The sequence below is a fragment of the Artibeus jamaicensis genome, unplaced genomic scaffold, assembly GCF_021234435.1.
Source record: "Artibeus jamaicensis isolate MK-2021 breed Jamaican fruit bat unplaced genomic scaffold, CSHL_Jam_final contig_471, whole genome shotgun sequence".
NCBI lineage: Eukaryota > Metazoa > Chordata > Mammalia > Chiroptera > Phyllostomidae > Artibeus > Artibeus jamaicensis.
In genome coordinates this window covers 2,195,298-2,222,022 of record NW_026521850.1, presented here as the reverse complement: position 1 = coordinate 2,222,022, position 26,725 = coordinate 2,195,298, and the positions used below count along the sequence as shown (strand labels likewise).

General features: G+C 68.4%; 1 protein-coding gene across 4 annotated transcripts; it reads left to right on the top strand.

The window, feature by feature from the left end:
* GPSM1 (G protein signaling modulator 1) lies at positions 1-26,326 on the top strand. Of its 4 annotated transcripts, none has more exons than XM_037127765.2 (14): positions 1-277; positions 7,901-8,122; positions 8,753-8,888; positions 9,113-9,255; positions 9,725-9,848; positions 10,058-10,173; positions 10,809-10,964; positions 11,886-11,994; positions 13,267-13,390; positions 18,502-18,572; positions 19,357-19,536; positions 23,184-23,340; positions 23,744-23,952; positions 24,339-24,772. In XM_037127765.2, the coding sequence occupies exons 2-14, from the start codon at positions 7,902-7,904 to the stop codon at positions 24,591-24,593; spliced, it is 2,001 nt and encodes a 666-aa protein (XP_036983660.2). In that variant the 5' UTR covers positions 1-277; position 7,901; the 3' UTR covers positions 24,594-24,772. The 4 variants fall into 4 exon arrangements, with proteins under 4 accessions (XP_036983660.2, XP_036983659.2, XP_036983658.2 ...); XM_037127764.2 differs by lacking the exons at positions 1-277; positions 24,339-24,772 and adding exons at positions 1,206-1,391; positions 24,901-26,326; XM_037127763.2 differs by lacking the exon at positions 1-277 and adding an exon at positions 1,206-1,391.
* Positions 26,327-26,725: the final 399 nt, after the last annotated feature.

The window sequence follows — 26,725 nt, the reverse complement described above, 5'->3', positions numbered from 1 at the left end:
AAGCAGTGGCCAGGCCAGCAGGCCCCTTTTTATCTGGTGTTTATTTTTGATTCTGAAGCCAGAGTCCTGTGGGCTGCTTTCTGCCGAGAGTCTGGTTGGGAGACCTTGGCGTCATTTTTCTGACCGAGGGCAGCTCTCCGGGGAGCGGCTGCAGTGCTCCAGAGGAAAGCGGCCCCTTTCCCGAGACTGGACACGTCTCAGCGCCTTCCTGGGGTTGGAGTCTCCTGGCTACACTGGGAGGGTCTGGACTGAGAAGGGAGCAGGACAGAACCTGAAGGTGAGACCGGCATGTGCCCTGAGGGCCTGCTGTGTGCCCTGCGCCCAGGAGCTGGCCCTGCCCCCAGAGCATCGTGGAGAAATGCCCTAGAGCAGGGCAGAGCCTGGGCGCGTGGGTGCGAGGCCTCCTCTCCCACTTGGGCCATCAGGGCTCTGGAAGTTCAGAGGAGGAGGTGGCCTGGCACTAGGACACCAGCGGAACCAAGGGCGGGCTCGGCCGGCTGCGCTGCCTGCATCCTTCCAAGCTCCCCCTGCCGCCCCCACTTCACAGGCAAGGCCTAGGTTAAGAGGGCAACGTGGCAACTGAAGGTCTCCGTGGTGAGGAAAAGCGGGGGACAGGGGCTGTCGCTACCCACAACTTCCTGGGTCAGGCCACACACACCCTTTACCCCTCATCCGCTCCTCCTGGACCCATGAATTCACTCACGTGGGGGACAGAACCCATGTTCGTGACCAGCCCCTGCACCCGGGCCCCTGCGGGTCTCTCTCAACTAAGCAGACGGGCTCCCCAACGCTGCACCCCACTGCCAGTTTGAATAGGGGTGACTCATGTGGGGACTGGACCAGAGGAGGGGGCAGAGGACCACAGGGGGGGTGCCTGCCAAACAAAGGCAGGGGACCTTCAAGTAGCCCCAGGTGGGGGATGGAAGGAGGCGGGTGTGGAGGCCAGCAGGGCCCAGCGGCTAATGTCCACTCCAGGCCCCTGGCCCTGGATCCTGGGGTTGTTGGGTCAGGGAACGCGGGCGGAGGTAGGGGCTCGCCCCAACCCCCAGACCAGCCGCACGTGGCCCCGCCCCTCCCGCCCGGCCGTCCCCCGCGGGCTTCCTCTCCCCGCCCCTCCCCCAACGCCTGGAGGGAGGAGGGACCGGTGACATCACGACCAGGCGGGAGGGGCGGCGCCCCGCGCACATCACTTCCTCGGCGCCTCCGCCGGCGGGCCAGGCAGGCGGACAGTGGACGGTGGAGCGCGGACGGCGGACTGGGGACGGGTGGCAGGCGCTGGGCATTGGGAGCGAGGAGCGTGCACCCGGCCCTCGGCGACTCCGGCCCATGGCCGGCCCGGCCCCGCCCGCTGCGGATGAGCTGCCCGGCCCGGCCCGGCGCCTCTACTCCAGGTGGGCTGGGCGGACGGCGAGAGCCGGTGGCGAGCGGCGGGGATCGGGCGGCGGGGACCCGGCGGCCCGAGAGGCGGGCTGCCTGGAACAAAGGCTGCGGCAGGCACGCAACGTGGCGGGCACTCGCCCTCACTGCGGAGCGGCGGGGATGGGGGCGCCGGGGTGGGAGCGCAAGAATCGGGGCACCGGAGGTGCCAGAGGAGGGCGCCGGGAGTGGGGGGCTGAGGGTGTGGGAGCTGGGCCTGGAGGGCGGTGCTGCGGGGACTGGGGCCTCCCAAGCCTGGGAGAGCTGGGGACCAGCAAAGGCTGCAGACTGAGGGGTGGGCTGCTGTCTGCGTCTCTCCGCCCCTAGCCCACAGAACCCGGGGAGGGACTGGCAGGGGGCTGCCTGGCACAGCAGGGGGGAGGGGGCTGCCAGGAGCTTCTCTCCCAAGCCTGGCCTGGCCTCCACAGGGCCATGGCCCAGTACTGGGGGGTGGGGGTGGGCAGCACCACTGCCCCCCGGGGGTGGGACAAGGTTGTGTTGTGGGTGGGGGTGGTCTGTGCCCCAGTGGCCCACCCGGTGCCCGCGCGCAGCAGATTGCACTGGGGTTGGGGCTGCGGAGCCAGCCTGCCAGGTGGGTGTGTGCCCGCACAGAAAGACACCTGCCTTGGGGCAGATTCACGGGCTCAGCACCCCACGCTCATCAGGGATGACAGGGTGGCCCTGCCCAGGGCTGCGTGCCTGCTTGGTGACTTCAGGCCTTTCAGGGCTGTTTCCACAGGGTGATGCCCTGGGCCCAGGCCAGGTGGGTACAGGACCCTCCCCGGGGGACTAGACCCCGCCAACCTGCACAGGTGTCCGGCCTCGTGGGACAGGCACAGGTTCCAGGTGGGGCGGTTATGGGTGGCAGCGCCCAGGGGCAGGCCTGGCTCCCCTGGCCCTGCTGCGGAGCCTTTGGGGGCCTAGCCAGGCAGCGCTCAGCAGCAGATCTTGCCGCGCCCCACGTGCAGCACGGGGGCGTGGTGGCCGCTGGAAGGCTTGCTGCCCCTCCCCTCCTCAGTCCGGTCCCTGCTGCTGGCCTGAGACACAGCCCCCATTGTGTGGTCTCTGGGACTGAGTGCTGAGCCCCCGGCCTGGCTCCTGGGCCCCACGCAGGCGGAGGGCGAGGGCCTGCTGGTGGGTTTGCAGGCAGCTGACGCTGGAGGCCTGCCCTAAAGGCCCTCCCCCCACCACGGCAACCCCTACGGGACCCCCTGGGGTGGAGAGCGGTTTGGGCAGCATGTGCCCAGGATCCTCTGTTGGATGGAGAGGGGGTGCTTTGTCCCGGAGAACAACAGGAGTTAATCTGGCTGCCGCCGGCTGTGAGTGTGTCAGAGAGAGATGCACAGAGGGAGGGAGGGCTGGGGGACCTTGAACAGCTGAGCGTGGGGTCCTCATCAGCCTAGCAGTCGCTCCGTGGCTTGACATGGGAGCCCGGGGTGTGGGCCAGTGCCAGAGCCCAGTGGGGACTCACACCAGGCAGGACCTTGGTCTAGGGGACAGCTTGAAGGGGAGGTTGGGCAAGGCCTCGAGCTCAGCCTGGCATCCTTGCAAGCTGAGACCCGAGCTGAGCTGGACTGTGTGAGCTCGGCAGAGATTTGGGATGTGGAGGCAGAGCTTTCTGCAGGGCAGGGGAGGAGGCCCGTGGGCGGTTTAGACCCGGCTGGGTAGCCGTGGCCAGGGGTGGGCCCGGCAGCTCCTGGTCAGAGCTGGCTTTTGGAGGCTGCCAGGAAGGGGTGGGAGTCAGGGAGGTGTGGTGGGGGCATTTTTTTCAGGTGGGGCCATGAGGCAGGAGAGGAGGGGCCTGTGTTTTGGTAGAAGGCCGGGGGAAGCCCACCATGATGTGGCGGCAAAGCGGCAAGACTGGCCACCAGGGAGTCCGTGACCCCTTTATTGGGCAGCGGGAGCTTGGCAGACAGGGCCCGGCCGCCAGGCCACTACGGTCTGGTCCTGGCCAGCAAGGGGTGCCCTGGGCAGGCACGGTGTTAGAGCCCGCACAGCTGGGGCGGGCAGGCCGGCCTGACGAGCCGGAGGCACTGCGCCCGGTCCCTCCCTGGAGGTGGAGGACTGGAGGTGAACATTTAAGCGTCTTTTTAGCCAGATGGCAAATCCCAGGTGGGAAGGGTTGCTCCCTCCCAGGGTGTGGGCGGTGAGTCTGGCAGGCAGAGCTGAGACCACAGCCCTCGGGGCCTGAGGACTCTGGCCAGCCCGGCCCCGGTCTCATACCCTAAGAGTGGGGCTCTCGGCCGCCCTTGGGGTGCACAGGCCTCTGTGAGGCTCTGGCGGCAGCTCCACACAGTGGGCGAGCGGCAGCGGCGGGAAGGCCGGCTCGGTGGACCGCTGCGCCCATGCACCAGGCGCCCTGCCAGGCGATGGGGCATACAGCCCCCGGCCTGTGGAGGTGGTGTGTGGACGGAGGAGCAGGGCAGTGGGCCTGCCGGGCCGGGCAGCACCTCGAAGAGCACAGGGGAGGGGGGCCTGCAGCGCAGGTGTTGGAGGTGGCCCCAGGCGGCGGGACAGGGGCCTGGGGCTGGTGTGGGCATGCAGTTTGGGGGTTCAACTAGTCGACAGGAGCTGGGCACAGAGGGGGTGGTCCTGGCCCTGCCCCCTCAGCTGAGCTGTCGTCGGGGTGGACAGTGGTATTGGACAGAGAGGCGGGCCTCTGGGTGGGAAGGAAGGCGTCTGGCCTGGACTCCTTTGGGGACAGAGCCTAGTGTGGGAGGAGGGCCTGGGACCTGATCCCCAACCTCCTTGGCATCCACTGCCAAGCCCCTTCCTCGGTTCCACCCTCCCAAACCCCCCAAACTGTGCAGGGCCTTCAGGGACCTCAGATCCTCCACCCCACGCCGCCCCACTCATCCCTGGCCTCCGGCCTCTCTGTGCAGACCCCAGGTCCGTCTCGGGGGCTCTGCCCCCTGGCTGTCTAGGTCCCTCCTCCCGGGGCTGCCCCACCTTCCCTGTTCTGTGGTTCTTAGCCGCGCCGCCTTGGAGACCCCCCCACCCCAGTGCCCACCACTGAGAAGACAAGTGGCCAGTCAGAAGGAGCCACCCACGAGTGGGGCACAGAGGACCTCTGGGAGGGCATGGGGTCACCCTGGGGGCTACTGGGGAGGGAGGTCCCAGACAGACCTGACTTCTTACCACTATTCTTCCCCGATGGGCCTGGACCAGGGACCCACGGGCTCTGAGCCTCAGCAGCTGGACCTGGGCACCTACCCCCCACCCCAGGGGCCCCTCCCGCTGCCCAGGGAGGGGCCACGTCGGCCGCCACCTCCTTGGCCACAGGTGGCTGGAGGAGCTGAGAGCCCAAGAGTCTGGGACGTTCCAGGGTGGAGGGGAGTGTGCGTGCCCCCTGCCTGCCACCCAACCCCTGGAAGCCCCCCAGGTCCCACTCGAAGGTCCTCTTGAGTGGTCAGGGCGGGAAACCCCAAGGCCCCTAGAGAGTTGGGGGCACGAACAGGATGGCCTGGACCTTCCCCCCACATCCCTTGGCCCTGCGTCCACTGAGCCCGGCACTCCGAGTGCCAGGCCAGGCTTCAGGCTGGGGGGTTACAGGGGGACACGGTCCGGCTGGGGCAGGGCCCCTGGGTGGATGGGCATGGGCCAGGCACAGACCCAGCCGGGAGGAAGTGCCGGCCTTGCCTCAACTGGGCCCCGGAGGAGGGGTGGGCATCCGCACCCTGCAGGGCTCTGCCCTGCCCGACACCCCCCACCCTTCTCTCTCCTCACTCCCCAATGTGGACCTGGGCTCCTTGGTGCTGAGTGATGGCCGTGGCACAGAGCCGGCCCCAGGTCAGGAGGAAAACAGTTTGTTGGGAAGTTTGTCACCGCCTCTGCACCCTCCTGCGTGTGGGCCCCTGGAGGGACGTCCTCGGGGCCCCTCCCTGTGACAGCGCTGATCCCCGCTCCCAGCTGCCCTTGATCCGTCTGATCCGCCTCAGGCCCTGGGAGCCCCAAAGGATCTGCGCGGGGACCTGGGGTCCCTGGGGTGGCGAGAAGCAGGGGAGCCCTGAGTCCGGTGCAACCCCAGGACCGGCAGCCAAGGCGGGGCGAGGGCTGGCCGGCCAGGAGGGGGGCCTGGAGCCCGGCCACGCGGGCCACCAACATGGAGGGCCAGCCCGTGGCCCTGAGCTTGGCGGAGAAGGCGGTGTGCAAGCTGGTGCACGGCGCCCCCTGCCCCCGCCCCCTGCTGCTGCCCCTGGGGCTGGAGCTGTGGCTGTACGTGCAGAAGATGCGCAGCCTTCGGAGGAGGAGGTGCGGGGGCGTCTGGGGGGCAGGTGGTGCGTGCTGCCAGGAGCTCAAGGGGCCCTTCGAGGTTTGGGAGTAAAGGAGAGGGCGGGACTTCCAGCCCCGAACACCCTGCCCAACGCTCCGCTGGAGGCCCTCCCCACAGCGCCGGGGGCCGTGTTAGACCCCCCCCAAGTCTGCATTCGAGACAACACCCTGTCAGGGTGCCACCCACCCCCTCAATTTTGGGGCCCAGGTTCCCAAACTGAAACCTTCACTCTGAGACGGGCGGGGGTGTGGAGGGGCCGCCAGATCAGCCCGCGCCGGCCGAGCCTGCTCCTCTCAGGGCCCACAGTTCAGAGCCCAGCCCGCTCCACGGTCGCCAGGGCAGAGAGAGCAGTTTGCCCAGCGGCCGGGCAGGGACAGGCAGGCCCTAATGAAGAAGCCCCACATGTGGCCCCTCAGGGCTTCTCATGGGCTCCTGTGAGGTGGTATCGGGTCCCCTTCCCAGAGCGCTTGGCAGGGTGGCACAGGGCCACAGGAGGCCCCGGTGTGCGGGGACTCGGGGAGGCCCAACGGCCTGGTGTCCTGGCCTCAAGGCCGAGCCCCTGACCCCCGGCCACACAGGCCCTGCCTGAACCTGGGGTCCCAGGGACCAGGCCCTCTGTTCCCCACGGGAGGGAGGAGCCCGGCTCCCCAGGACGGGTGCCCTGGTTCAGGGGAGTTGCGGCTGGGCGAGGGGCCTTGCGAAGGTGGGGGGCTTCCCCAGCAGAATGCTGTGAGCCTGTGGGGCACAGGGTGCTGGGCGCAGCTGCTGGGGGGCTCTGTTATCATCGCCGCAGTGCTGGGGGCGCCCTTGTCCCCCACAACGCAGCAGTAGGATGAATGGTGTGCGGCCCCGGAGCGGGGTTTGGCGAGAGCGGCTCAGCAGCCCTGGCCTAGACCACTTTGTCTGTGGAGGAAACTCGTGGGGCTCCCTGGTGACTCCCAGTCACCCCGTGTACCTAACGATGCAGAGAAGGGGGCCGGTGCCCCGGGTGCGGCGGGTCGTTGGTGGGCATTTTTAATTACTCCGAGGGTTTCCACAAACCCTGAAAACCCCGAGGCGGTGGAACCAAGAGGAGGACACTGGGGGCTGGCCTGTGCCTGCACAGAGCGTGGCTCCCACTCCTCCTGCTGCCTGGGTGGCACCGGCACCGAGGCCCAGCAGCCCCCTTGCCCGCCCTCCCCGCCCTCCGGTTGTCCTCCAGCTTGGGGTCCCCGTGTCCCCAGCGCATCTGTGTCTGGTGCTGACTGCCCTCCCACCCTGGGGCAGGCAGGACAGCGGGTCAGGCCTTGAGCCTGGGACCCACATGACCTGCTGGGGCAGCCGGAGGAGGCTGAAATCCTGAGGAAAAGTGTCGGGCACCCCCTCCCCCTGGGCCCCTGAAAAGGGAGGCCCAGAACCCCCAGACCTGGGCCGCCGGGTCAGTCCCAAACGGTTGGTCTTGGCTTCTCCTCTGCTCCAAGGTGGGGGTGGTACGAGGAGCCAGCATGGCCTCCAGCGAGGGTTTTGGGGGCTCATGCAGGGCCCGGGCCCGGGGCCCTTGGGGTTGGGCTAGGTTCACAGGGCGGGAACCTGGGGTGGGTTTCCAGGATTTGGTCCCTCCCACAGCAGCACCATGGGGGGCCGGTACTTGGTGGGAACGGCTGTTTCTCAGGCCGGTCCTGGCCAGCAGCTGAAGTGCTTCTCAGACTGGGCTGCGGGGCAGGAAGGGGTTGGGCGCTGGCTGCCCTTTGGCTGAGCCCCCCATGCCCACTGAGAACTGGGAGGGTGTGCCCCCCACCAGAGTTGGAGGTTGGGGGGCAGACCCTGTGCCTATGGCCTTGGTCAGCTCACGGGCCCTGTCTGAACCTCGGCTGTTCTCCGGGGGGCCAGGGCTGCCCCAGACCACCATGCCTCTCGGGAGGGTGGTCTGCTGGCTTCAGGCGGCCCCTCCCCTGGGCGGCTGGCACTTGCGGGTCTGTGGGCAGCATCGGGCACCCTACCACGGCACTCGCTCAACCTCGCCTCCGGCGCTCCTGACAGCACAGCTGTCGGGTGCAGGCCCACCGCACAGGTGCGCCCACGCCCAGCACCTGCCTCTGGGCATTCACCCAATGACAGCTCTAGTTGTGTGCCCGGGCAGGGCACAGGCCTCAGCTGGCTGAGGGACCCGTGGTTTGTAGGGATGGCGTGGAAGCGCCTGGGGGCCCGGTGTGACGCCCTCTCTCCGCCCAGGATGGAGGCCTCGTGCCTGGAGCTGGCCCTGGAAGGCGAGCGTCTCTGCAAGGCCGGGGACTTCAAGGCGGGCGTGGCCTTCTTCGAGGCCGCTGTGCAGGTGGGCACTGAGGACCTGAAGACGCTGAGTGCCATCTACAGCCAGCTGGGCAACGCCTACTTCTACCTGAAGGAGTATGCCCGGGCCCTGGAGTACCACAAACACGACCTGCTGTTGGCCCGGTGAGCCTCGGGGCGGGCGCTGGGGCGGGGTCTGGGTGGCGCCCTGCCCTCAGGGAGTGGCAGTTGTGACTGGAGCCTGGTGGCGGAGCTCTCAGGGTCCACGGGAACCTGGGAGGCAGGCCGGGAAGTGCCACCGGAGGCTCTGTTTAAGCCGAGACACCTGTGAGCACGGGCGTGGCCCAGTGTTCGTGCCAGTGATCTCGTGTTCCCCTGCATCTGTGGGGCAGTGTGCAGGAGGTAACCCCCGCTCCACCCGTGTTCCTGGCTGTCCCTGTCTCTGTCCTCCTCGGGCCTCCTCGAGCCGTTGCCCGTGCTGTTCCACGCCTGGACACCCTTCCTGCCCCGTCCTTCCCTCCTCCTGCTTCTTCCTCAGGCTGCAGCGACCAGGTCCAGGCAGCCGGTGAGCCCGGGGCGGTGCTGGCAGGCGCACGTCCGAGACTCACTGTAGGGGCTGTCGAAATGGCAGTTCTCCCTGCGAGTCCCCCCGACACTGCTCTCCCTGCCTCAGGAGCCCAGCACCTGCAGGTTGTGCAGGCCCCCCCCCCTCAGTGAAGGCCCCGCCCACCTCCCCGAGACTCCCTGCGGAGCTCCACTCTCAGCCTGGCCCCTCACCCCCTTCCTGCCCTGCAGGACCATCGGGGACCGCATGGGGGAGGCCAAGGCCAGTGGGAACCTGGGCAACACACTCAAGGTCCTGGGCCGCTTCGACGAGGCTCTTGTCTGCTGCCAGCGGCACCTGGATATCGCTCAGGAGCAGGGGGACAAGGTAGGTCGTCAACCCTCAGGCTGCCTCCCCGCCCCACCCTTGCCTCAGCTTGTGGACCTAACGATGCCCCCCAAGTTCTTGCGTTTGGAGCCCCAGGAACAGCGGGTGGGTGCACCCGCTCTGCATGCGTGTCTCGGGGTGACGTCCCTACCCAGCGGTCCCAGGCTGGTGGGCTCTTTGGGGTTATGACCTCGGAGGTGGCCCAACCTCGGTGCTGCCCACAGATCGGGGAGGCCAGGGCCCTCTACAACATCGGGAACGTGTACCACGCCAAGGGCAAGCAGCTGTCCTGGAACACCGCGCAGGACCCTGGGCACCTGCCGCCCGACGTTCGGGAGACGCTGCGCAGGGCCTCCGAGTTCTACGAGTGAGTGGGGGGCGGGGAGACACCCCCTGGGCCCACCGCCCGGCACAGCGCCCACACCCAGCCCGCCACCCCACCGCAGCCCCCGACCGTGGCTGCCAGGCTGGCCCTCCTACCCCCACCCTGTACCTGTCCCAGGGTCTGCTGGGACAGCGTCAGCTCATTTGTGGCAGGGCGGAGAAACAGGGAAGCTACTGACCAAAGCCCAGTGTGGCTTTTAAAAAACACGTGGCTGGAAAAGGGTTGGGACGTCAGGCAAGCCCCTGGGTGTCGGGGAAACTTCGAGTTAGAACAGAGGTTGTACCTGAAAACTCGAGTCGGGGCCGGGGAGCCGCCGACCGGAGCCTAGAGCTCGGATGGACAGCACCAGGCGGCGCCGGAGCTAAGGCGCGTCCTCGGCCTGGGGTTGGGTCCCGGGGCCCTGCTTCCCTCACACTGGGGGGGGCGCGGCTCTGAGGGACTCGGCCCCCAGGAGGAACCTGTCCCTGGTGAAGGAGCTGGGCGACCGGGCGGCCCAGGGCAGGGCCTACGGCAACCTGGGCAACACCCACTACCTGCTGGGGAGCTTCGTGGAGGCCACGACCTTCCACAAGGAGGTGAGTGGATGGACGGCGGGGCGAGCAGCGCAGGGCGGCCTGGGCGTCCGCCCCAGGCTTTGTCTGGGCTTGGTCCTGGGGCTCCTGGGGCTGCTCCCTCTGGGCACCCAGACCTGGGGCGGGCTGCCCTGGGCAGGGAGGCAGCGCCAGTTGTCGGAGCTGGGCCCGGGGCTGCTGTGTGACCTCAGGCTACGGATTTGTGTCCTCAGCGCCTGGCCATCGCTAAGGAATTCGGGGACAAGGCAGCCGAGCGGAGGGCCTACAGCAACCTGGGGAACGCCCACGTCTTCCTGGGGCGCTTCGACGTGGCTGCCGAGTACTACAAGTAAGCAGCACTGCCTGGCCGACCGCCAGGGAGAGGGTGGGCCCCGAGGTGGGGCGTGAGTTTGACCTCCCAGGATCCCCAGGGGCTAGGTGGGTGTCCCCAGCCAACCCAGAAAGGCAGACTGACAAAGCCAGGCACACAGCCGGCCTTGGCTAAGGGCCTCCTGGTGCAGGTTACAGGGGGACCCCAGGGAAGGCACAGCTGCACCCACGTGGACTGAGGAGGGTTAAGGCCCTCGCCGGCTCCTGGGTCCCTGCCTTGGGCCAGGACGCTCACCAGGCCACCTGCCTCCAGGCCTGCGGAGGGGAGCGCTGGCACCGGGCAGAGACCGGCTGGGGGGCACCAGGTCCAGCCCTCACGCTCCCGTCAGGACCCTGAGCCAGGTGTTCCTGTCCCGGGCGCCCCTTGGACATGCAGAGGCTCAGGAGCGCGAGGGGACTGGCCAGTGTGGGCAGAGCCTGGCGGGGCCTCATTGTCTGCCCCCAGCTGTCGGGCCCTCCAGCCATCGGAGGGAGGGGACCCAGCCAGGCCCCGCAGACACCCTGGGGGGATCCTGGGCCTGGCAGGCCTCTGGGGGGGCTGCTGCCCCCACTGCGTGCTGCGCAGCCCTGGACCAGAGACACCCTTCTCCGCAGGAAGACGCTGCAGCTGGCCCGGCAGCTCAAGGACGCGGCGGTGGAGGCACAGGCTTGCTACAGCCTGGGCAACACCTACACGCTGCTTCAGGACCACGAGCGCGCGGCCGAGTACCACCTGCGGCACCTGCTCATCGCCCAGGAGCTGGCCGACAGGTGTGCGCACTCGGGCGCAGGGCGGTGGACGCTGACCCCACCCCCCACGGGGGGGCCCCGGAGGTCCGTGAGGCTGAATCACAAGCTGGTGACGGAGGTCGAGGCCAGGGTTCGAGGCCCTGCTCTGCCACTGACCTCCAAGTGACCCTGAGTATGGAGGCCCTGCCTGGGCCCCACCCAGCCTCTGTCGGTGGGCCACGCGCCCACTGCATGGGACTAGTGGGGACAGGTGGACGCTAAGGTGGCTACTCGAAGTGACCCCTGGCCCAAGCTGGTCTGGGGGCTGCATCCCAGTCACTTGGTGCATCAACCCTGTGAGCCCCACCCCACACGTGTGAAATGAAAATATCAGTCTCCGCAGAGAGGCAGGCGAACCGGGGAGTTCTCAACACGCAGCCGTGCACACTGGTCTGGGGGGGCTGTGGCCGGAGCATGGGGCTCAGAGACGCAGGCCGTGGGCACTCATGGGGGCCAGGAGGGGGCTGTCCTGCAGTTTGCGGGCTCGGGGGCACCTTTCCCTTCGGGCAGTGGAGATGTCGGGGCCTGGGGGTGGCGCCGGTCAGACTGTAAATGCAGGGGCTGCCCCCAAACCGTGTGCTCCAGAATGGCTACACTTGCTTTAGGTGATTTCCACCTCAATCTAGAAAATTAATGACCCGAGGGACTGGGGACACCCCTGTCCCCAAGGCCGGGAGGAAGCCATAGGGGTGACCACTAGGGGGCGAGCGAGGCCCCCCAGGAAGCCTGGCAGCCCCAGTGCCACTCCATCGAAGGCTGTCCCTCCCCGCTTCCTCTGTCTTTTGCACTCCTGTCATTCACCGGGCCCGACCCCCTGGAGGTCGGGGGCTTGGCTTGGCCGCATTTGGTGGGCAGGCTGGTGGGTCTGGACGTGCAGATGTGGACCGTTTCCTTCCCTGGCAGGGTGGGCGAGGCCCGGGCCTGCTGGAGTCTGGGGAACGCCTACGTGTCCATGGGGAGCCCGGCGCAGGCCCTGACCTTCGCCAGAAAGCACCTGGAGGTCTCCCAGGAGGTGAGTTGAGCCTGCCCTGCTCGGCCCCCAGCCCCTGCCCCGGCCGGTGTTGGAGACCCCCGGCACTGCCCAGCCTGCCCCAGACTGGCCAGGTGCCTCGAGGGCTCTGGGCCCCTCCTGGACTGGCCTCGAGTTCTCTCCCGTCTCTCGCCATGAGTTGTCCAGGGGGTGGGGAAGTAAGGGTCCTGTTTCCTGCCCCTGCAGTATTGGTGCCCTGTGGGCAGCCCGCAGCCAGGTCCTTCTGTCCCCAGTGGAACTGGCCAGGCCGAGCTTTGGGGATACCCAAGGTCACTAGCCAGGGTGGAAATGACCTGCCAGAGGCTCTCCCTGCAGGCTCCTCCTCCCCTGTCAGCGCCCCCCCCCCACACACACATATACACACACAGACGCCTTCCTGGGGAAGGTAGGCAGGGTCTCCGAGGGCCTGGCCTCCTAGAACCCTCCAGCTGTAGCCAGGATGGCCCATGGTCGGGAACTGCCAGGCTGTGAGGTGAAGTCTGGGTCCCTGGCTCCTGGCCAGACCTTTCCTGACCTCCCCCTCTTCCTGATCCTTGACCCACCCTCCCCACTCCCAAGAAGCAGTACCCACGGCAGGGTCACGTCACCTCCCTCCAGCACACCCCCAGTACCCCCCCCAGAACCCACCACAGCCCTGTGTCCATGGGTGGGTGAGGGCCACGGATGCCCAAGTGGAGGTGGGAGGGGCAGGAGAGCCCGGGTCAGGGGAAGGCCAGGCCTGGACAGCCCCCCTGCAGGGGGTCGGCAGGGCAGCCCCTTGTCTGTGTGAGCACGTGCGGCAGGGCCCCTAGAGCCCCATGCAGAAGTCCCGCTGACCTGCCCGTTCTTTGGCCTGCTCCCAGGTGGCATGCGTCACCTCTGCACCGAGGGCTGGAGCCCTGGGCCTCTGATCCGAGCTGGGAGCCGTTGGCAGAAGGGGGCGGCAGGAAGGAGGGGAGCTGTGAGCCTCTGTTCAGAGCTGGGAGCTGGCAGAGGGGTGGGGGGAGGAGCCGGGAGCCTGGCAGGCACCTGAGGGGTGGACCCCAGGGAGGTGGCAGCCTGACCAGAGCGGGAAGGTGCCCAAGAGGGGGCCCCACTGTGCCCAGGGCCTGGCTGCTCGAGGCCCTGAGCCTCCCAGGGGTGTGAAGGGGTGGTCTGGGTGTGTGAGGCCACTCCCACCCAGAGACAGACCCCCAGACTCACCTCTGGGCGCATGGGACCTGTGGAGGGCCTCCCAGCCTGGCTGCCCACTGACCCGCCCCTGCTCCGCTGCAGATTGGGGACCGAAATGGGGAGCTCACGGCGCGCATGAACGTGGCACAGCTGCAGCTGGTGCTGGGCCGGCTGACCAGCCCGGCGGCCGCGGAGAAGCCAGACCTGGCCGGCTACGAGGCCCAAGGTGAGTTCCTGGGCTGGGGGTCGGGAGTCGGTTCCCCGCAGGCTCAGACCAAGGCGGGATGCTGGGCCTCAGGGGGCAGGCATGTGCCGGGAGAGCTGCCCAGGGTGGGAGGGCACTGGCTCCTGCAGGGGCGAGGGCGGCTCTGCAGCCTGCGGGTGCGGGTTCCGCAGGGGGAGCTCTGACCCCGAACAGAACTTCTGACAGGGCCCCCAGGAGGAGCAGGGCCCCAGGAGGTGCCGAGCTTCTGTACTGGGGGTGTCGCATTGGGGCCCTCTGCACCCTGCTGCGGCGCTCACGGTGGGGGTGAGGGCAGGACAGGCTGTCCAGGTGCTGGGGCACAGATGCTGGCCCTCTCCCTCCTGTCCCCCGGGGCAGGTCAGGGGTCAGGGAGGTTGCAGAGGTGGGATAAAATTGGGCACTCCGGGGGTGGGGACAGCCTGGGGGAGAGGGTGGCCCCCACAGGGACATTCAGGCCCCTGCCTTAGAGTCTCTGGGGCAGCAAGAGCCTGGGGTCACTCAGACCTCCAGGTTGGTGGCCCAGTGCTACCACGGCAGGCAGGAAGAGGACAGGGCCCTCATTGCTGCACCCCGCTGCTGCACCCCCTCTGAGGCTGAGGACCCCTCCAGCCTGGGGCTGGGCCTGGGGGACCAGAGTGAGCTGGGCGCAGCTGTGAGGACGGGGGCTGAGTCAGTCAGAGGGGCCCCAGGAGTGTGCATCAGGTGCTACTCAGGCCCCTGTCACTCTATGACCTTACCGCTCACGGCTGCCAGCCGCCCGGCTCAGGTCACTGATGTGCTTGCAAGGACAGACTGTTCCCAGCAAAGCAAACAGATTAATAAAGTCGGCTGGGGCAGGGGTGACACCCCACAGTGGTTTCCCTACGTGGCTGCAGGTGGGTGCCCCCTCCCCACCCACTTGGCTCCTGAGTGTCCGGGGAGTCCGGCCCCCGCCTCCAGATGGCGCTGAGCCCGGGGGTGCCCACTCTGGCCGGGCCTCCAAAGCCCCCGGCCTGCTGAGCGCGAGGCCAGGAAAGTCTGTGCCGGCTGGTGGTGGGCCCCCGGGGTTTCTGACGATGGCCTGTCACCTCCCCACTCAGACTGCTGAGGACTGAAGGTGGGGGAGCAAAGGCTTCCGGGACCCTCAGCTTGCCTATTTTGGGGCGCTGTGGTTGAAGGGGATGGGATGGGACGTGGCCCCCAGGGAGCAGCAGGCCAGAGTTTTCCGAGAGTGGGCAGCTCTGCACAGAGCCCTGGGCTCTCGGAGGCCACTCTCTGGGAACCCCAGCGGCGGCGCAGGCAAGGACAGGGCTGGGCAGTTGTCTGGACAGGCTCCCGGGAGGTGCAGCCCAGCCCCCATCTGTTCTCTTGAGGAAAGAGGAAAGGGGGACTGTGGGGGGGTGAGCAGCCGGGCTCTGCAGGAACAAGGGAGCCTCTGTCCTCCCCACGGCAGCTCCTCTGCTCTGCCCGAGCCTGGACCCTCCCTGGCCGGGGCCCCCAGAAGCCTCCCCAGCAGGCGCTGGGGACCGGCCATCCTCCTGGGAGGGCGGCGGCCAGGCAATCTGCCCGCACCGGAGGGGGCGGGGCCGGGGGCCGGCAGCCCTGGGAGCTACAGGGAGCTACGGCTCTGGGATGCAGCTGCTGGAGGCAGGCGGGCGCCCTGAGTCCGAGCGGCCCTGGAGGAGACCCCCACTCAGGTGAGGCTGGCCCGGGCAGGGCCTCCTGCAGGGGTGGGGTCGTTCACTCACTTGGTCACTCGCTTACCGAGCCAGGGTGGGGAGGACTGGCTCTGTTTCCAGAGGCCAAGACTTCGGCCTCTGGAAACCGTCCCTCAGTGGTGGGGGGAGAGGACAGTTGCATATCCGGAGCCTGTCAGTTTGAGGGGTGCGTGGAGGGGGAATAGAGCCCTCAAGAGGGGCTTGAACCCAGCCCTCTGAAGGGGCAAGCTCCAGGGAGGAAGGCAGGCCTGGGCTGGAGCCAGGAGGATGCAGAGGAATCTGGGAGGGAGGGAGCAGCAGGCGTGGCCTGTGCGGTGGGTGTGGCCTGTGCGGTGGGCGTGGTCTCTGGTGGGCGTGGTGGTGCCTGGCCAGCTGGGGACCAGGACCCCAGCCTTTCTTCCCTGACTTGATAAAGACGAGGGACCCGGAGCTGGCTGCTATTCAGTTGACCTCACCGCTCTCTGGGGCCCCAGCCCAGCAAAGAGGCCCCCTGAGCAACTCTGGGAGGGTGGGGGCACCTCCCTGTCACTACTGTCTGCACCCAGGTCAGTCCCAGGTGTCCTGGGGGCCCACCCCTGCCCTTCCCAGCAGGAGTGCCTGGTGAGAGGGGGATCCAGTGACACCCTCCTGGCACGGCAGCTTAGTAGGCAGAGGGAGCCAGCCCAGAGCCCTCTCCGCTGTACCCCTGCCTGTCCCCGACTGCCCAGGACTATCCTCTGGCCCACAAGGCTTGCACTGCTCTGGGCCCCTTCATTCTCTGGTCCCCGCCCAGGCTGTCCCCTGACACTGTGTTCAGCCCCCCTGAGAGGCTGGGGTGTGCATGGCGTAACGTCCGAGGGGCAGGCTGGGCTGCGGCCTCCAGCCCTCACTTTGACACATCCTGGCCAGCTGTGTCTGGGCCCAGCTGGGCCTCTGTGCCCCTGTCTGGGAGACAGGACCATTGGTCACCATGGGAACAGTGCCAGGCAGGGGCAAAGGCACAGCTCTTGCCCCCGAGGAGGCTGTAGGTTCAGACACCCCAGGGCCCACCTGTGTGCTCGGTGGCCCACTCGTGCCAGGGCGGTGCGGCAGCGGGGACCCTGTGTCCTCATGCCTGCCCCTTCTCCAGTGGCCCTCGCTCAGCTTTTGGGGGCTAGTCTGACTCTGTAACACCTGCCCCTCCGGACTCTGTGACCTTGGCCAGGTGGGTGCCCTCCCTGAGCCCCAGGGTCCGAGGTCTTGGGAGGGTGGCCAGAGGGACAGAGCACAGGAAGCCACACGCTGGCGCTACACGTTGGCACTGGGCAGACACCGGCCACCTGACCACATCCTGGCTGAGCGCCGACACCTCACTGGGCTCCCGGGGCGCGCCAGCGGCCAGACGGGCAGAGCCCCTGTCCCCAGGTCTTTGGAGGAAAGAAACTGGGAAGGTGAGGGGGTCAGGTGGGGAACGGTAGAGGGGCTTCTCGGAGGCCACCGTCTCCACCCGCTCGGCCTGCACAATGAACGCAGCGGGCCAGGTCGCTGTAGCAGCAGCTTTCCCCTCGCAGGCTGGAGGCTTGGGGCCCAGCTCGGGCGCAGCCTGCGGGGATCTGGGGCGGGCTCACCTCTGGGCTTTCGGGTGCGGTGGGCAGGGTGTGGGAGAGGACAGCGAGGGAGCTCTGTGACGCCTTCTCAGAAGGGTACTGATCCCAGCAGCAGACCCATCGGGCCCTCGGCCACCCCGAACCTGTCAAAGCCCCATCTCTAATGCCATCCTGTTGGGGTTTTGGCCTGACGCAGACGTTCAGTCCGTAAAGGGGACGGGACGTCTGAGCGAGGACTTGAAGGAGGGGAAGGAGCAGAGAGTAAGCTTCAGTGAAGGAGCCACCAGGCAGGCGAGGAACAGCCAGGTGGGGACAGGGGGCAGAGGAGGGACAGACCAGCAGAGGCCCCAGGCAGGGGCCGGAGGGAGCAGAGGGCTGTGCCTGGAGGGGATCTGGGGAGGAGAAGGTGGGGAAGGGGTGGAGGGCTTTCTAGGCCCCTGCGTAGCCCCGAGGGGCGATGGAGGAATGAGGTCTGTCTCACACCCTAGGGGCATCTCTGGCCCTGCAGGGTGAAGGGGCTTTGGGGGCAAAGCCAGGCAGGCGGGTCCCAGGGAGGTGGGAAGGGGTCGGGCTGGGACAGGACTTTGGGATGTCTGGTGGGCACAGATGCTTACCAGGGCGCTCTTCAGACACGGGCTGGGTGGGGTGGTGCCGAGGGAAGTTTCCAGACCTCACCCTCATGGTGGGAGGGGCGGAAAGCCAGCCTGCGGTGCCCAGGCTGAATGCCCCCAGTCAGCCAAGGGCTCGGGCGCTGGAGGCAGCAGCCGAGGGGGACCTGGGCCTTCTGCAGACAGAGGATGCATTTAGCCGGGCCGTAGGGCCTGCCGCCTGCACTGGCCATGAGGGGACCCGCCCTGGAGCCGGATGCTGCCCGTCAGGGGCCTCTCAGCGGAGGACTGGGCGGGGCAGGGTGGCCCTGTGCACCCTGAGCAGACAAGGTGGGGAAATGGAGTCGGGCCCCCGGGTGTCGGGGGGCAGCAGAGAGAGGCCCTGGCGGGAGGTGGAGCAGGTTCTCGCTGGCTGCAGTGAGTAGGGGCTGTGCCCCGGCCCCGCGGCCCCCCAGCCTTGGCACGGAGCCTCCCCTGCCCTGCCGCCCAGTGTGGCCCACGGTGGAGGGACGGGCAGTGCCGCCCAGGGCTGTGGGGCTCGGGGAAGAGGAGTCATGTCTTCCTGACAGGCTGGAAGGAGGGAGGACCCTGACCCCCCTCTGTTCCCTTCTACGCCCAGGTGCTTCAGCCCCACGACACGGGCTCAGGCTTCCCCATCGGGGCAGTTGGGGGGGGCAGCCCACAGCAGAGTCAGACCCCCAGGAGCTGGCCAGCGGTCTGCTGAGGCCTTGCCATCTGCCCCCACCCCAGCTCCCAGGACAGCAGCCCCCGGGGACCGCAGCCGCCCTCACAGACATCCCCTGCCCCAGCCTGCAGAGGGCGGTGGGATGGGGGGGTGGCTTCCTCGGAACCTGAGGGCCAGGACAGGGAAAGGGCTGTGGCACACGGGCCCAGACACGTGGGAGGGGTGGTCTCTGGGTTTGGCGCCCACGGCACAGCTGAGGGTCACAACCAGAGCCATGCATGGCGCTGGGTTGACCCAAGTGGGTGGGAAGAGAGCCGGGTCCAGGACTTGGAACTGGACCAAAGCCGGACTCGGCCCGGGCCCTGCAGGTGCACCGGGGTGAGGGCACAGAGGTCATGCACACTTCCCGTTGGCCACCACGTGGGGCGGGGAGTGCAGGCGCTATGGGGTACAGGGCCATGGGCCTGGCTCCCCACGGCCACGCCAGCTGCCCCAGGGCCGGGGCTTGGCGGTGGCTGACTGAGCCCCTCTCTCGCAGGGGCCAGGCCCAAGAGGACACAGAGGCTGAGCGCGGAGACCTGGGACCTGCTGAGGCTCCCCCCGGAGCGGGTGAGTGGGGTGCGGGCATTCGGCTAGGGACACATGGGCGGCGGGCTAATGAGGCCACTGCAGTGTTTGCCGAGCTGCCACCACTGCTGCCCACGTCATGTCCCTGCTGTGGGGGACAGATGTGCCATCTGTCCCTGTGGGTCCCCCGAGAGGCCCCACGAGGCCTGGTAGTAGCAGCTCCTGCTCCCTCCCACTCCCCTCAGGGTCCTGCCTGCTGTCCCCCTGGGGGACAAGCCACGGTCCTTACGCCCTGGGCCCCTCTGCCCCTGCCCAGCCGTGTCCCCAGGGTCTTGGCCAGCTCCCTCCCATGAGGAAGCGAAGGTGTTACCAGTGAAGCCGCCTGCACTGCGCAAGCCCCAAACAGATTGGGGGCTGGGAAGCTGGGGCCCCGGACCCACCGGGTACCTGCCAGGTGGTGCAGCGTGGCCCTGGGGAGGTGGCCTCACCTCTGAGCCTCTGGTGACTGCAGTGTAGCCTGGGCTTGGTTGCGGACCTTCCCCGGGGGGTACGGCTGGGAGACCAGGCTTAGGGTCACCCAAGTCGTGTGCTGCTTCCTGGTCGATGTTTGAGGGGTCAGATGCCCAGCCCAAGCTCCTCCGGGGCCCTGCTCTGCCTTTCCCTGCCCGCCCCCCACTCCAGGCCCTTGCCTATCCTCTCTTCTTCCCCACCCCTTGGGCCAGAGTGTCACCGTGTCTGTGAAATGGGGGCCACCACACCCACCCCAGGACCCCCTTGAGGTCCTGGGATTGCTGGTGGCCCCGCCCATGCCTGCCCTTCTCCCCAGGAGCAGAATGGGGACAGCCACCACTCTGGGGACTGGCGGGGACCCAGCAGGGACCTGCTCCCCCTCCCCATGAGGAGCAGGAAGTACCAGGAAGGGCCCGAAGCCACTGAGAGGAGGCCGAGGGAGGGTGGCCACTCCCCACTGGACAGCGCGGACGTCCGAGTGCAGGTACCTCGCACGGTAGGTGACTTCTCTTTGGGCTCCAACTGGGAGCCCGGTGGGGCCTCTACTGTCAGCCTGGGCGGCAGGGTCAGAGGTCATGGCCCTGGCTGTCCCCAGGACCTGGGGGGCACCCAGACGGCTGGCAGCACAGGGACAGTGTTTAACTGTTTGCTGTCCTGGTCTCAGCGAGCCTAGTGCTCAGGGCGACAGAGAGCCCAGTGAGGGTCTGCAGGGCAGCGGGGGGACGCAGGGCCGGCCAGCACTGTGTCCAGAGGAGACGGACGCACAGGGAGGCGGACGGGTGGAGGACGGAGGGACAGGGCCCGGCCTCGCCGCCTGGCAGGTGTCCGACTGTGCCCGGGAGCCCCACCAGGCTCTCAGGGGTGGGTCAGGGTTCAGAGGTCAGCCTGGAACCCCCAGAACACCTGGTCCAGGCCCCTCCAAGGGCTGGGTCAGCGCCTTCTTAGCCTACGGCGGCCGGCCGGTGACTCTTCCACCCGGTGGCTGCTTCCCATCCCCACCTTAGCCCAGGGGTGGGGGGGTGCTGACCCCATTTAACCCCACGGCTGCCCGGTCGCCAGGCACAGGGAGGAGGGGATCCCTGCACCGGGGAGGGGCGCCAGCGGCCCCAGTGGGTGGGGCAGTGTTGGCCATGGTGGTGTGACAGGCTGGCCGCCTGAGTGGCCTCTAGAGCTGCCTCAGGAACAGGCAGTGGGGGGCCGGGCCGGGCCGGCCAGGGCCAGGGCAGCCACGGAGGGCTGAGCCTCCCGCCCACCACACCCCTGACCGGGCACACTCTACGGGAGGCAGCCTCCGAGGGCTGCGGCTGGGCTGCCCTGGGGCCTCTCTGTTCCAGGGCTCTGAGCTCAGGGTGGAAGGAATGGGAGATGGCGCTCACCTCTCCTGCAGGGCTCGCAGCCCCTCCCCCAGACGCTTCCTGCCGCCAGCCCTGCTGGCCGGCCCTGTGTGGTGGCTGGCCCAGCTGTGAGCAAGGAGAGGGCTCTTCCCCAGGGCCCAGGCTGCACAGGCCTCCAGAGCAGGGGAGGGACATGAAGGTGGGCAGCTTGAGCCCAGGGAGGGCCCTGGGGCTGGCAGAGGCCAGGGGCCTGCTGTGTGGGGAGCTGGCTGTGCCGAGGGGACCGAGCCCCAGAACAGGAAAGGCCCTGCCCTCCCAGCTTCCCTGGCTCAGGGACTGGCCAACGAAAGTGCCGGCTCTCCCAGGGCCGCCTCGGCTGGAGAAGGAAGCCGGGGTCCGAGTGGGGGGTGCTCTCCCCACGGTCCCCAGCCCCCTCACCCCTCAGGTGTGACCGCCACCAGCTGAGAGCCAGAGTGCTCGGTGCTCAGGGAAATCCATCTCCCCGTGTTTACGAGCACGCCCGTGTGCGTGTGTGAGTGATGGAGCTTCCGTGCTGGTGGGCGGGGACGGGGAGGGGCCCTCCTCCCCCGGGGCCTATTTAAGCAACCCTCCAGCAGAGCCCTGTGCGGCTGGGCGGCGAGGCGGCACTGGGCGCCAAGGGCAGGGTGGTGGTGTGGGCACCCCGGCGTCCTGCTCGGGCTGCACGTGGCCGAACACCCTGACCAGCGCCTGGTGGGTCAGCGAGCCGTGGACCCGGCGTGAGTTGGGGCCTGACGGGTGGAGGCTGGGCCTGCGTGAAGCTGGGCTCAGACAGCGCACTCCCCCCGCGTGGCCGAGCGGTGGGTGGGCAGTCAACCCAGGGACCTGGGTCAGGGGCCAGGCAGTCAGCCCGGAGTGTGTCCCGCTCTGCCCCAGCAGCCGCCCCTCCACCTTCGCCCCTGCCCTTGGCTGTGGGCAGCAGGGGGACCATGGTGGCACCTGCCCCGAGGGGCTGGCTCAGCAGGCCAGGAAGGGCAGCCCAGAATTCTAGCAGGAGGGGCCCGAGTGAGACCTGAGGAGGGGCTTGGAGACCCCCAGGGCTGGGAAGGACCCTGGCTTTGGGGCAAAGGAGAGGTTGGAGCCAGGGGGTAGCCTCCGGGTCCCATCCTGAGAACCCAGGGGCTGCCCTGAGGGAGGGCTTGGGGCCTCCAAACTGTCCAGACCCTCTGGTCTCAGGTCCACAAGGGAAGCATCAGCCCCTCACGGGGGGCTCTGGGCCCTGGACAGTGAGGGCTGCCAGGCCCGGGCCTCAGGCCGGACGTGGACACTGACCGAGCTGCCCAAGGTCGTGGGACAAAGCCTGCTCTCCTTCGGGACTGTCCCTTGAGCTCTAGCTCTGGGGAGACTGGAGGAGGGTCGGGGTCACAGCTGTCCTGGGGGTTCCGGGTTCCCTTCACCTGGCCCACCGTCCACCTCGGGGAACCTGGGTGGGGTGGTGCTGTGCTCGCCCCTCCTGGCTGAGGCGGCGTCCCCCCAGCCACTTGGCTCCAAACAGCCTGGGAGCACAGCCTACGACCTACGGGGGCAGGGGGCACCGGGCAACCCCAGTCTGTGCCCAGGCCGCCCTGGGCCTGCTCCTCCCGAGGAGCCCACACACTGGCTGTCCCCCCCCCCCCGGGCCTCGTGGGGCTGGGGGCCTGCAGGAGAACAGAGCCCTGAGGGGGTTCTGGAACTTCCCGGAGCCTTGGCTCTGGGCCTGCCCTGGGGGTGGGGACTGGAGGAGGACCTGTTAGGGGCTCTGTCCTCCAGGCCGCCATCTCCCCACCTTGGTGCCCAGCCCTGACCTGCCCCAGGCTGTGCTCCAGGAGGCCTGCTGTGTGCCCCTCCGCACCCCTGGGCTGCCCTGCCAGCTTTCCCACCTCGGTCTCCTCCCCCGAGGGGCGGCTGGCGGTGAGACTGTCCTGTTTTGGGCACCCAGCAGGGGACGCCTTTGCCGCTCCGAGCGGACCCCTGGGGGGCTGGAGGGTGGACAGGTGGGGCTGGGTGGGCCCTGGCTTCCGAGGGGCCGTGATGGGGCACTGATTGGCAGCTGGGGTGTCTGTCACCTGTCAGTCTGTCAGCCCTTGGGGCCTGGGACCAGGCCTGGTGAGGTGGCCCCAATGGAGCCCCCCCTCAGCCACCCTCATGCGGTGTGTGCACGGGGGCCCAGGTGGGCGTGGGTTTGCCCAAGGCCACCCTGCCAGTTGGGACTAGGCCAGGCCCAGTGACCCAGTCTCTCTCTCACCTTCCCCCTTCCTCCTGAACTGTGGCCTCCTCGGGCCACCTGCCTGGGTGTGCTCCCTCCACCAGTGGGACGTGCCTGAGCCCAGCTGGGTCACCCTAGGGCCAGCCCTCCCTGGCACCCAGGCTGCACTGACAGTGTCACCCAGGGCTCGTGGGCTCCAGCCACAACCCCTCCCCCAGCCGTGTCCATGTTAGCACTTGCTGCCTGGGGTCCCAGCCCCCCACGTCCACTGTCCTCTGGGTCTGTCCCTCATCCAGGTCCTTGTGAACATGTTGCCTGAACCCTGCTTGGGGTGGGACAGGAGGTGGTGACCGCTGACCCGGGGTGCTGGTGGGTGGCCCAGGGGAGGGGCAGGGTCACCACTGGGAGGAGGGGGAAGGGACCAGCTGCAGAGTGGGTTTGAGGGGCACCAGGAGGTGACAATGAGGCTCCTGACCTTGGCCCAGGTCAAGCAGCCCCCTCAGTGGTGTTCACAGATCTGTGAGGGGCTGGGGACTGGAGCAGGGCCACCTCTGTGGCCAGTGCTGACTGCCCCCGCCCCCCCAGAGCATCCCCCGAGCCCCCTCCTCCGACGAAGAGTGCTTCTTTGACTTGCTGAGCAAGTTCCAGCGCAGCCGCATGGACGACCAGCGCTGTCCGCTGGAGGAGGGCCAGCCTGGGGCTGCCGAAGCCACAGCTGCCCCTACCCTGGAGGAGAGGATTGGTGAGTCCGCCGGGGCCTCCGACCTTGAGGGCTGGCTCCACGCCCTCCACCCCCCACGGTGTCCCAGAGCCCCAGAGGGGCGGTGCACACCCGCTGCAAAGTACCCCTTGTCACTGGGGGCTCCCGCCCCCGCCTCGCCTGAAGCTGCATCCTGGGGAACCTGTCACCCTCTGCCCGCCCACCGGAACACAGGGTGTCAGGGGCATCACTGTCTGGGGCTGGGGAGGGAGGGGAGGCGCTCCACCACCTCCCGAAGGCCCCCAGAGGCGGGGGTGGGACCCCAGGCAGGGCAGCCGGGAGGCCCCCTGCCCCACCTCAGGCCCCACTGTCAGAGGGCCACTGGGTCAGCCTGACTGACCCCCCGCCCTGAGGGAAACCCCAGCTCACCCGCTGCCCCCCACAGCCCGGCCCTCGCTGACAGCCTCCCCCCAGACGGAGGAGCTCTTCGACCTCATCGCCAGCTCCCAGAGCCGACGGCTGGACGACCAGCGAGCCAGCGTGGGCAGCCTCCCCGGACTGCGCATCACCCACAACAACCTGGGGCACCTGCGCGGTGACGGGGACCCCCAGGAACCAGGGGACGATTTCTTCAACATGCTCATCAAGTGCCAGGTAGGCCTGAAGCTGCGGAGGCAGGGGGCCCTGGTCCCCCCCGTGTCTGGCTGGGCCTGGCCGATGCCCCGTGGGGAGAGGAAGGACAGGCGGGCTCAGCCCGGGTCACCGAGTGCCCACGGCGGGAGGGTGTGCAGACCTTCCTGACAAGGCCACCCCAGTATGTCCTCAGTTAGACTGTTTGTACAAAGCTGAGGGGTTGCCGGGTCCTCAGGGCCGTGGTCTGGGGGAATTCCTCCAGCCTTCCGCTCTGGATAGAGAAAACCAGGGCCAGGCAGCACCCTGGTATGTGGGGGGCTGGGCCAGCAGGCAGGGCGGGGCGGGGTGCAAGGCAGGCCTGCTGTGTGGAAGCAAGGCAGCATGCGACCTGCCACCCCTCCCCACAGAGGACAGGAAGGCGCAGCCCTCGGTGGGCCCGAGGAGCCCCCAAACCGGCCCTGACCGAGAACCCCCGAGCCCCCCGTCCACATGCACGCAGGCTCCTGGCCCTTCTGCTCCAGACCCTGCGGAGAAGCCCACACACCTCCTCGGCCCCTCCAGCCCACCATCGTCGGCCCCGACCCTGCAGACGTCCCCGAGGGGCTCCCGGAACCTCCGGCTCCGGGAGCTGCAGCCTCCCGCCCTGTCCCAAGGGCTCCTGACCACACACAGCTGTCCTGGTGGTCTCGGAGGCCTCCCCAGCAGCCCTGTCTCCCCGATGGCGCATCCCACACGCAGTCACTGTTGTCTGACCCACTCTTCCGGGTGGGCTGTTCCTGGGGTCAGGGCCCCCGGAGCTGACTCCTAGGCAGATCCAGGGAGGCCTGAGGTGGCCTGACCCCCTCACCACCAGACACAGGCCCTGAACGACAGCCCCTGCCTCGGGGTTGTTCGTAGGGCCCTGGTGCTGGGGTGGCCCTGCAAGACCCAGAGGGCGAGGTCGCCAATCCACGTGTCCGTGTCCACCAGTCCTCCAGGATCGACGACCAGCGCTGCCCGCCACCCGACGGGCTGCCCCGCGGCCCCACCATGCCCGACGAGGATTTCTTCAGCCTCATCCAGAGGGTGCAGGCCAAGCGGATGGATGAGCAGCGGGTGGACCTCGCCGGGAGCCCCGAGCAGGAGGCGGGCGGGCTGCCCGAGCAGAGGCCGCAGTGCCAGCCCGGCACTGGCTAGGGCCTTGCACCCACCGCCAGGCCCGCCCTGCCCCACTCCTGGTGCCCCGTGGGAGTGGTTGGAATCGTCCAGGACGCCCACGGCCAAGGCTGTGGCTGAGGGCAGGCTCTGAGCCCCCCTACCCTTCCCACTGAGCCAGACGCTGGGCACACTGCCCCCACAGCGTCCCCCTCCCGGTGGTGGCGGGCTGGGCCAGAGCTGGAGTTTGGGGAAGGGCACTCTGTCCTGGGCCGGCCCCACGTGATGTGGTGCGCAGCTCCCCACAGGCCCGCCCGGCCCGGCAGCGCCCTCACCCCTGCCTGTGCCCCTCCTACCCCCCACCCCAGGCCTTCAGCTTGGTGGCCCTGACCACCAAGGTGCTCTCCAGACTTCCCGAGCCTTCTGCCCACCCCCACCGCTCGGTCCTGCCCGGCCACGCCCCCAAGGGTTCTCCGCAGACTCTGCCTGGGTCACCAGTGACACAGGTCTGTCGCCTGGAAGGCTCTGTGCAGACACGCTCACTCCCGTCCCAGCCCCTCACCTGCCTCAGAGGGCCCCTCCCTCCCTCCTCTTCCCTCCTACCCAGGTCGGAGGAGGGGGAACAGGAAGGCGCCCCAGACCACCTGCAGCGGAGGCAGGCTCCCAGGGTCCCTGGCCCCACACAGCCCTGAGCCGGCAGGGGCCCGAGGGGAAGGAGCGGGGAAGCAGGACGTTTCTTGGCTCCAAGCTCTGGGTCAGCAGAGCCCGGCTGGCTCGGCTCTGCCCTGGACGCCCTAGAGAGGACCCGGCTCTCCCTGCCACCAGCTAGGGCTACGGCATCCCTGCCTCTCCCACGTGTGGGGTGGGTCTGGTCCCTGAACACCCAAGTTGGCCGTGGGACTGGGCAGCAGACAGGCCTCCTGGGGACAGTGGCCAGTGGCTCTTGGTCACCCTCAGTGCCCCCTTTGCCCCCAGTCCAGGCCGAGCCTCAGCTCCACGGCCCCCAGGGCACCTCCTGTGGGCAGCAGTCGGCTGGACCTGCTCTGAGCACACAGCCCGCTGCTCCGGGTGAGGGGCCCTGAGGGCGGAGGCTGGCAGGTGTGGGGCCAGGCCCCAGGGCACAGTTTCCACTTGGCTGCCCAAGTACTTGAATGTACATGTGTATTTATTGCCCTCACGTGTTTGCCACATCGTGCGTGGGTCCTTCTGACCCAAGAGGTACATTTGTTTTTCTGGAAAAAATAAAGTCTGCCAAGTGAGTGCTGCCGTTTCAGGGTTAGGCTGGGGGTGGCAGGCCAGCCCGCGGGCACAGAGGCCCAAGGCTCAGAAGAGCCCACCACCCAGGGTGCCCTGCGCCAGGCCCACCACACTCAGCAGCCTGCACCTCGGGAGCGGCCATCACTGTCCTAATGACTCACATGCTTGGACATGCTTACCCTTCCAGTCCCATCTCCACCAGGACCTGAGGGCCACCAGGACAAGGGAGGTTCGGTGTGTCTGTAATGTTGCATCCCCCAGATCCTGTGGGCTGGTGACCCTGATGGGACAGCTAGTGAAGGGGCCCCTGTGAAGGCAGTTGGGGGGGGGGGGCGATGCCCTGCAAACACACCCTGTAAGGCTCTGTCCCTGGTAGGGTCTGGGTGCTGGGGGAGGGCCTGCT

Bases quoted from the DNA above. Each gene is read 5' to 3' on its own strand.
- GPSM1 (XM_037127766.2), top strand. From the start codon at position 5,519: ATGGAGGGCCAGCCCGTGGCCCTGAGCTTGGCGGAGAAGGCGGTGTGC. The intron at 5,668-7,900 runs GTGCGGGGGCGT...CTCTCCGCCCAG, and splicing joins CGCAGCCTTCGGAGGAGGAG to GATGGAGGCCTCGTGCCTGG. The intron at 9,256-9,724 runs GTGAGTGGGGGG...CTCGGCCCCCAG, and splicing joins AGGGCCTCCGAGTTCTACGA to GAGGAACCTGTCCCTGGTGA.